Source organism: Lepidothrix coronata, unplaced genomic scaffold (genome assembly GCF_001604755.1).
Source record: "Lepidothrix coronata isolate B3197 unplaced genomic scaffold, Lepidothrix_coronata-1.0 Scaffold18, whole genome shotgun sequence".
NCBI lineage: Eukaryota > Metazoa > Chordata > Aves > Passeriformes > Pipridae > Lepidothrix > Lepidothrix coronata.
The window spans coordinates 3,110,317-3,119,661 of NW_016690198.1; the positions used below are offsets into that span (position 1 = coordinate 3,110,317).

The 9,345-nt window shown below is 39.4% G+C and overlaps 1 protein-coding gene across 2 annotated transcripts in view; it reads right to left on the reverse strand.

The window, feature by feature from the left end:
• Positions 1 to 9,345, reverse strand: part of SMC5 (structural maintenance of chromosomes 5) — a 44,210-nt gene that overhangs the window by 14,991 nt on the left and 19,874 nt on the right. For both annotated transcript variants that reach the window (XM_017807256.1, XM_017807257.1), the window contains 7 exons: positions 9,056 to 9,210; positions 7,792 to 7,905; positions 6,593 to 6,687; positions 6,257 to 6,389; positions 4,763 to 4,936; positions 4,453 to 4,622; positions 825 to 948 (listed from right to left, as the gene is read on the reverse strand). In XM_017807256.1, coding sequence (XP_017662745.1) covers positions 825 to 948; positions 4,453 to 4,622; positions 4,763 to 4,936; positions 6,257 to 6,389; positions 6,593 to 6,687; positions 7,792 to 7,905; positions 9,056 to 9,210 — 965 coding nt within the window. The remainder of the gene's footprint in view (positions 1 to 824; positions 949 to 4,452; positions 4,623 to 4,762; positions 4,937 to 6,256; positions 6,390 to 6,592; positions 6,688 to 7,791; positions 7,906 to 9,055; positions 9,211 to 9,345) is intronic.

A 9,345-nucleotide genomic window follows, 5' to 3' on the forward strand; every position in this document is an offset into this window, starting at 1 on the left:
CTAAATGTCTTCTAGTCACTAAAACAAACCAACCAAACCCCACCAATCCTCCCCCCCCCCCCCCCCCCCCCCCAAAAAAAAAAAAAAAATCACCTAAGAAAATTCACCTTACAGCATCTTCCATCACTAGGACTTGCAGGCTTAAGTTAATGCAACAAGTTAAGTCCAGACTGTTTCCTGAGTTAAAGAAAAGCCTTATGACATTGGAGCCTGAGACCTGAGTATCTTTCCTATCCTTGACATTTTCCACAGTCACAGATGCTCAGGTCACTTTTTCACATAACCAATGACTATTCTTTTCTCAGTAAAAACAAGAACAGAAAAAAAAAAAAAAAGAGATGATAAACTAGGGTGGAAGAAAAAGTTTAGAGTTAGGAAGTATTCAGAAAACATATTGGATGAAACAGTTACAGAGTTCATTCCTGTATTTACTGAATCAAACCATGGATTGTTAAGACTTCAGTCACAGACTCTCAACACAAGCAAATGATCTACAGATCAATGACAGATGAACAAGTTCAAGTTCATAAAACCTTCAAAAGAACTTTCTCTTGAAGAAAACTAGCTCAAACATTTACAGGAATGCATGCAAATGCTGCATGTCTCCTACTTAAACTAAAAGAATTGGACTTTTCCTATTATTGTGAGATTAGCTCAGCTGATTAAAGCATGGTGCTAATAAAGCAAGGTTGTGGTTTCAATCCCTGGATGGACCATTCACCTAAGAGTTGGACTTACTGATCCTTGTGAGTCCCTTCCAACTCAGAATATTCTGTGAACTCTGTGAATAAAAGTGGAACACATACCAAGATACAAATACATACCTTTGTGAGATACATAAACTCAGTAACGAGTTCTGCTTTCTGCTTATTTATTTCTTTGATCTTTAGACTTGCCAGTTGAGATTCCTTCTCCACATCAATAGCATCTTGTTCCAGCTGTCTTAAACTATGGGAGGAACCAATATTTGATTAATCATGATTAAAAATAAGTTGTAATAAAAATACAAAAATTCTTTAACTTGATGATAAACCAATAGTTAGCAAGGCTATGATTTTGTAAATCTAAACATTCCAAATACATCAGAAGCATTCCCAATCTCCTGTTTTTAAACTGAAGACATAAAAAAGACAAGAAAATTAATAGACGAACTCCAATTTTGGCTACTAACAGCATCAGCATCCCTCCACAAGCAGAGTCCTTTACTTCTGTAAATTTCAAATAAGAAAAAAATCAGTATAAGGAATGACATTTTTCTTCTGCTCTTACGTCTTTACAACAATACAACATAGGAGAATTCAGGAAGTTTGCTTATTTCTTGTTACATTTACTACCAAAAAAACCCAACTGTGTCCTCATCTTAACACAAAACCCAGAATTTTCACTTGTCTTAAACTTCCAAAACACGTAAGAAGTTCATATGAAATAATCGTGACATTTTAGTTGAGCTGCAAAGCATTTGGAATTGCCAAACAGGCCAAGAGGACGATTCAGGAAATTACGAACTAATTGTTCTTACTTTGATCCCTAGAAAACTCCAGAGCAAGGCCCCTTGGAAAATAATTCTAGAGGCATAAGAGAGATGGTGATCAGGAACACTCAGAAAGCATTTAGGAGGGGTACATCATACCTGATGAATCCAACTGTAAAAGAACAAGGTGACAGGAGACCAAATGGTTGTCATTTACCTCAATTTTAGCAAGGCTTTCTGGTGATAAAAGCAGGTGATTAAAAGCTCACCTGCACACATATAAAGGAGAGACAACAGCAGGCGAGGGAAGCCCAAGTAATACCCTACACCTTAGCTACTCAAGGCCTGTGACAGTAGCCAACAGTTCATGAAATTCCCATTTCCACAAGCCCAGAGGAGCATAGGGACACCCTGGCAGACAGGAACCCAAATTCAGAACTCAGAGGAAGGGACACCCTGTCCCCGGACAGCCTCAGCACCAGTGTCCAGGTGTGAAACCCAACAAGATAAGTCAATACTACAGCACCCTCTGGATTAAGGGAGTGTTGCTTCCTTGAGGTGGAACTGAATCATAGAACAGTTTAGGCTGGAAAAGACCTTTAAGATCATTGAGTTCAATCGTTACCCTAACACTGCCAGGTCCTCAACAACACCATGTTTCTAAGAGCCACATCTGCATGCCATGTTACAAAACCAAAAAACCAACCAAAATAAAACAAAAAGCCACTGATAAGGCAGTAAAATACAGCCCTCATTTAATTTCAGGCTCTGAAATGCAAAAATATATTTGAAAAAGCTATTGTCATTTAAGGTTGCAGGGGTACCACATGGGGCTCCAAGGATGAATGAGAACATGCCTCTCTGTGCCTCCCTCTGCAAGATTAAACAGCAGTCCCCAACCCTAATTCAACTGTTGGCACCACCTTTGGTGACAGTTCTCCTGGCAAAGGAGGAGTCATACCTCCTTCCCCACCCAATTACCGTGAAATCACGCGTCACAGGAAGAGATCTGCTTGTCTGTGATGGCTGCATCTGGCTGGAGAAGAGTGAGTAGGACTTAAATGACAGCCACCAGAGCGGCACCATAGGTCAGAGGTGGACATGGTGCCAGCACCTGGTACAAGCAGAAGTGTGCAAGAGTGTTTGATCCCTAACAGAGATCAAGCCACACTAGATGGGAAGTGGCCTGGGAGCCAAGGGATTGGGTATATGTGTCACTAAGAGTGAGACCACAGGAAGAAATGGCTACTGGAGAGACCAGGGGAGTCCAGCCAGGCTGCTGCTTCTACTGGCGAGACCTGTTGGCATGTGTATGTATTTCAGAGGTAAGATGACAGGGGTAATGGCTACGAGGTAGGGACTGGGTGAGTCCCAGCTACCTCTATACATTTGTATTGCCTCGATGTCTTTGAGGGAAGGACTGTAGAAAGGGCTACTGGGAAACTAGAGCCACAGCCAGTTCAGTGTGCATGTACACATGGGTGAGACAATCTGTCCAAGCAACAGGAGCAGGGCTGCAGCCTCAGGGGCTTGCATTCCCAGGTACCAGACAGTGGAGAGACTGAAGTCCAGAGGCAGTTACTGTGCAGATTCAGTGTCTGGACCCAGCTGCTCATGGGATCCACACTGCTCACAGGTATGCATAGAAGCCTTTCTAGGGGAGCCCCATGCTGCTCAGAGAGAGTAGAAACATCAGGCAGCCACTGGTGCTGCATTTGCGCCATTGCTTTGTGCGTCTATCTGTGCTGTATGGTCATGTGTAAATACTTACATGCTGTTCAGATGTGTTCTGCGTATCTGGTGGGAAGTCAGGATTAGCCTTACTATTGGATGCAAGTGGGAGGACTAAGCTGCATCAGCTCCACCTTCCCCTCAGTCTGCTTGAACCAGACTCATTTCTGTAACTTTTTCAGTGCTGTCTCCCACACTACAGATGTACTGAATTTTGAAGACCACAGTCTGAATTAATGAAAGACTAGATGGGTAAAAAAAGATAGCCACTCTTGAGTTTGTTGTATTCTGTCTGTAGGCCAGTATCAAGTGGGGTACCACAGGACTATGTTCTAGGGCCTGTCCTGTTTAACACTCCTGACACAACAAGGAGACAGAGGGCCCCTGTCATCACATTTTCTGATTACACTAAACTGGGGGGAGGAATAGGGCTGCTCTTCAGAGGGATCAACAAAATGCTCATGAGATTCAGCAAGGACAAATGCACTGAGAAGCAGGCTGGTCTGGCAGTGATACAGGCTCAGGACAGACTGACTGCAGCAAAGTTCACAGTGAAGGACTTGGGGTATTGGTGGAACAGTGAGCTGTGCATGAGCGGGCAGTGTGCCTGGGCAGCAAATACAGCCCTTGGCTGTATGAGTGGAAGCACAGGCAGGATGAGAGTGATTTTTTTCTCTGTTCAGTACTGCACATGGTCAATGAATGACAGTGGTCCAAAGCTGAAAAGACTGAGACTGGATGTCAGTGTTGTCTACTGCTTCTGGGAGTGTGAGCTTAAATGAAATACCTCCTCAGCCATGCCCAGATTCTGCCTTAAGACAAAGCATAACGGAAGAACTAATTGCAGAGGCCCACAAAACAAAATAATGTCATGAAAAATGCTATGGACAATTAGGTCCAACTCAAACCCTGACACACTTACTTAGTAACATTTATGTACATTATGGTATTATCTAGATATGTACTGCTAAAATAGATGGATATGGTAATATTAGGGGTCACTGCATGGAATTATTCAAACTGGAATCCTATGATTTTATTACAGGAAACCATCTGGAACACTGTTACCTGGTCTTAGATACTGTCTTAAATCTTAACTTCTAAACACCTTACTTGTCTTTATTATCACCTGTTATCTGATGCTCAGCCACTGGTTACTTTGTAAAAGCACACTGTAGTAAGAAGGTGGCAAAAATAACTTTGTTATTAAAATGTTCATTTTGCATAAGATAATATGGCTTGTTTCCTACCTATCATACTTCAAAGCCATTTTTGATTCCAATTGTCTCCTTCTGTTTCCTCTCTCTAAAAGGTCCTTCTTCTGTTGCCTGAGCTCATTGTCTCTGTGTTCCAGATGTTTCTGTCTCGCAAACAACGCACTCAAACGCATATCCAACGACTTCGACATGTTATTGATGTCCTGAAATAAAAGAACACACACCACTGCTAGCATTCTTACTACAAATATACCATACTAACAACGTGCAAGTATGCTCCTCTTATTGTATAGTAAAATGGGTAGTAGTTCACAACATATACAGCACAGAAATAAATTCCTACCTGTTGTTGGCTTTCCAACTGCCTTCTTTCATCTGTATCCACAGAACCACTGAGAAACTGTGCTGCCCTCAGGAATGTGTTAGTAGAGAGGGTTCGATTTGTATAAGAAGATACTTTAATCATATATCTTTCTTCCGCTGTGTATATTTGCCTAAATTTGGTTTCTCGTATGACCTAAAAAACACACAAAAATATTAATCTGACAAAAGCATTGCTTAAGGCAATGCTTTTCAGAACAACGAATAAACTAAAATCCACAGTAAAAAACTTCAGTTTATGCAAGACTCTAACTTGCTAACAAGCTTTGCAAAAAGATGATGCTATGTTTAATGCAGCATTATACTTGTAATTCAGACTGGTGAGCAAAGAACTGTTAACTGTTACTGTGTCATACAGCAGTTAAACAGGTTATGACTATTACTATATTACAGATACCAGAAGCAACTGTTAATATTTGTATTGTATCATGAACAAAGATTGTACTGGCTGCAGATGCATTGACACCTTATAGGTGTAGCCTGCGTAACACAGAAATAAAGTACTCAAGAAACTAAAAGATGAAGCCATAAAGTGAGCTGTAATGCATCATCTTCAGTCAAGTAAATGCTTCTGGAGAAATAAGGAGATATAAAAATACTAGTTGCTACTTTTAAATTACTCATATCAAAAAGGATATGGTAAATCTTTGGTTATTTCTAATAATGCAAGGTAACACAGTACTTCAAAAAGATATAAAGACATAAAATGTCCAGTAAACCAGAAAACAGCAAAAAGCCTCCACAGGATAAGATAAATCTGACCAAAAATTTTGTTCAGTTTATATACACAGCAGCAGCTGTATTCTCTTGATTTGGTTCAGTAAAGAGTGTTTACTGTGATTTACCACTCAGACTCTGGTTGACAACTGTCCTTGTTTCAATCAATAAAGGGTTAATTTTCTGCCACAGCCAAGAAAGGGCCTGGCTGAGGGGGCATGGTCCATGACCTCTTAAGTCATCAGGGAAGAGATACAACATACAGGTGAACTCGTGATGGAGGGGTGGACTGAACCATGGACAGTCTCCCAGGTTATCCACAGCCGTGAAACACTGCAATGAAGCAGCCAAATGAGTGAAGCCTCTGTGGTAAGGGGAGGGCAACAGTCGAAATATAAATACAAGGGGCCTTGCAGACTGATTAGAGCTGCATCCCCCTCTTGTCTACTGCAAAAAATTAACTCTGTCTTTGGCCCAAACTAGGACACTGACTTGGAAGAGCATACAGGTGAAAGACAGATTTAACTTCCTGTGAAGTACTGTACTAAGATAATTGAATTTGTTAAAATGTCTTGCAGTATATTAGTCTATAATGAACTGTTCCCACTTCTAAAGGACAAATAAAAGGAGAAACAAAATCACTAAAGCAATTTTTTTGCTTTCTCCAGATTAACTTGCCAAAAAATTTCCACAATAAAACTCTAGACTATAGGTGTTTGTGCTACTTCAGATACTTTACCCTTTCAATCATGTCTCTGGTCTTCTCTGTTCCCACAGGAACTTCATGAACATGATATTGGTAACAAAGATAACTCATCACAGGACGAGGAGCATCAAATAACTCTCGTAAATATGAGAAAAATCCATATTGGCTGAAGAAAAGGAAAAATAAGCACCCATCAGAAATCAAATTTAGCAGGGAAGCAAGCTGAAGTTACTAAGTCAGAAAGAAGTCCCACTAACCCAGAACTGAACTGGTCCAAAAATATGATTTGCATAGAAAATTCTAATATATAGCAACAGCAAAAAACAACTGCATTTAAAACCATTCCCCCCAACACAATCTGATACATACTGTAATTCCTCAATAGGTCTTGAAGGGAGGCTTTCAGCACATGATGCAGCAGGCGCGCATACAGCATTCACTCTTAGTTTCTGATGATCACGTATCTATATTAGATTTGGTAAAGAAGACCAGAAAAATTCACCACACGAAAATAAAGTATTTATTATCAATTTACAGCATCAGAATTCTTTTAAACTGATGATCTCTGGAAGAACCCATACAAATACACTCTGGCTCAGGTATAACCAAGTTCTCTAAAAGCAAACTCTGTTAATGTCTCTAAGTATTATGCACTACAGGAAAACAAAAGCAATCAAATCCAGAGCCAGATGCTCAGTCTGAACAGTTAATCTGGATGCAATAAGGAAGCCTATGGTCTCAAGCTGTATAGCCATTTTGCACAGAGAATGGTAGACCACTGACTGCAAGCATGTTGAAAAACCTAACCCTAACAGAGCAGAAAAGACTGCAGATATAAATGAAACATCAGTTTAGCTAGTTAAAGCAGCCTTGCACTGGGTTCCACAACCCGCAGGCAAGACAAGCCCTCAGAATCTCAGATATCACCACTATTGTTCATGTATATAAAAATTACTAGCTTCTAGTAAAGGGCAGACCTATGAAGGTCTTCAAAAATTGCAGGACAGTTTGTCATTGAGCACACTATTCTGTGGACAGTAGACAGGAAGCATTATGACAGTTTAACACCATATCTTATGGCTTTTTCCTCCTGCATCATCTACCTGGCTTTCAAAAGGAACAATCTCCTCTATGATTCAGGCAGGAGCAGTACTAAGAAAATACAAGCCTGATTTGTAACTTGGACCATTGCATCTCACAGAAGATGCTCTCTTGTCTCTTTCGTGAGAAGGCACTGCAAAATCTTGGTACTCAATTTTGTAGATCCCCACTCTGGCCCGTTTTCTTGTACACAGTATTTTATATTTAGCAATTATCACCTAGTCAAAAAAGACAAGAAGGTATTTCTAAAAAGATATTCTTAATATTTCTGTATTCCTCTACGGAATGTTACTCTAAGATTTAAAAAAAATCTTACTGATTAAGAAAACCTTAATCCAGAAGAAAACCTTTTAACACTTTGCATTAGCTATTGTTCCAATCAAAACTTAATATTTACTTGGTAAACTCCAAAGTTTAAGGCTCATACATCAGTATTTAATCGATTTTTAAAATGGGTGCCAACTTGCCTCTACAAGAAACACTTCCATATCTTCTTGACTCTCAAAAACAAAAGCCCTCATGTCATCGCTTGAAATGTGGTTTTCAATATATTTAGCATGTCTACTGTCTCTTGGATTGATCTAATAAAAAAAGATAATGAGAAAGTGATTTAATATAATTGGACTTATCACCCCAAAAAACATTTTAAATAATCAAGATTATATGCATGCCTACATTTAATGAAAACAAAGAAAATGTCTTTAAAAACACATCCTCTGCCTTTTTTGCAACCAATTCTCTTGGGAAGAAATCTACTGTAAGTCACAGGTCATTGTGCTTAGTTTTTAGCCATCCCTATCCTTCTTCAGCACACCCAAAGCTACTACCTCTCTCCATACCACCACTCCCTCTTCTGCTCCACCCTAACCTTACAATTGCAACCACCCCCATCTGATGTCTAATGGCCTTGCTCCAGTACTACCAAAGCAAAGGCATCCATCAAAGCATTTGTAAAATTAACTTGATGTGGTCTTCCAGGAAGAATTGAAATTCTTGGGATTCTATACTAAAAAAAAGTAACATTGAATAGTCCTAGTGCATGTACAAAATGTAAGAATTGATATACAAATATTCTAATATACTTATTTAAATTGCAGCAATACACTATTAAATAAGCTTGCAATTCTAATGAGACGTTCACTCATCCTCTTCACATTACATGGGGCATAATATAGCAAGATGCTGGGATAGTGATCGAGTAATACACTAAAAAAAAAATAAATCTATATCCTCTTTGAAAATTTATTCCTGCTATTCCTAGCTAGTACAGCATCTGTCAAACCAAACCAAAACTAGGGATGGATCACATGTTTCTGTTTGTAGCTGGCTGTGTAAAGCAAACCAAAAAGATACCAGGGGATCACAGACATGTAACCATAGCTGAGCAGGTTGTGCTATAAGTGGAGATATTCAATTCCAATACCACTGCTTTTCTAACCATCAAGTAAGAACTACTGAAGTCTAAATAACTGGATGCACCTTAGAGGAAATCTGCAATAGACACTTTCTTGAGGAGGGAAGGAACCATCCCATCTTAATCAATGTTGAGAATCACAGTATTGCCTATTAATTATAATTACAAATAGTTCATCATGCTAATGTATCCTGCATGTACTTGACAGGACATTCCAAGGTGTGTCTTAAAAGTTTTTAAAGTTCTTCTCCAAGTCTTGCAACACATAAATAATCTAACCATTACCTAGTCAGTGATATGCAAGAAAATTTTCTTACTTCAAGCATCATGGGTTCATAAACATTTTTTTTAAACTTGTCTTTGTTCTTTCTTAGCCACGTAAGAGCAGAGTATGTGTCCAGGAATCTCCCTTTGAGGTTCTCCTCCTTCATTTTCATTATATTATTAAGTTTTCCAAGATGATCAATTATTCCTGTAATTTAAGATAGTTTCTTAAACAGAGTCCCATAGCAAGTACACAACAGAGTCCCATAGCAAGTACACAACAGAGTCCCATAGCAAGTACACAACAGAGTCCCATAGCAAGTACACAACAGAGTCCCATAGC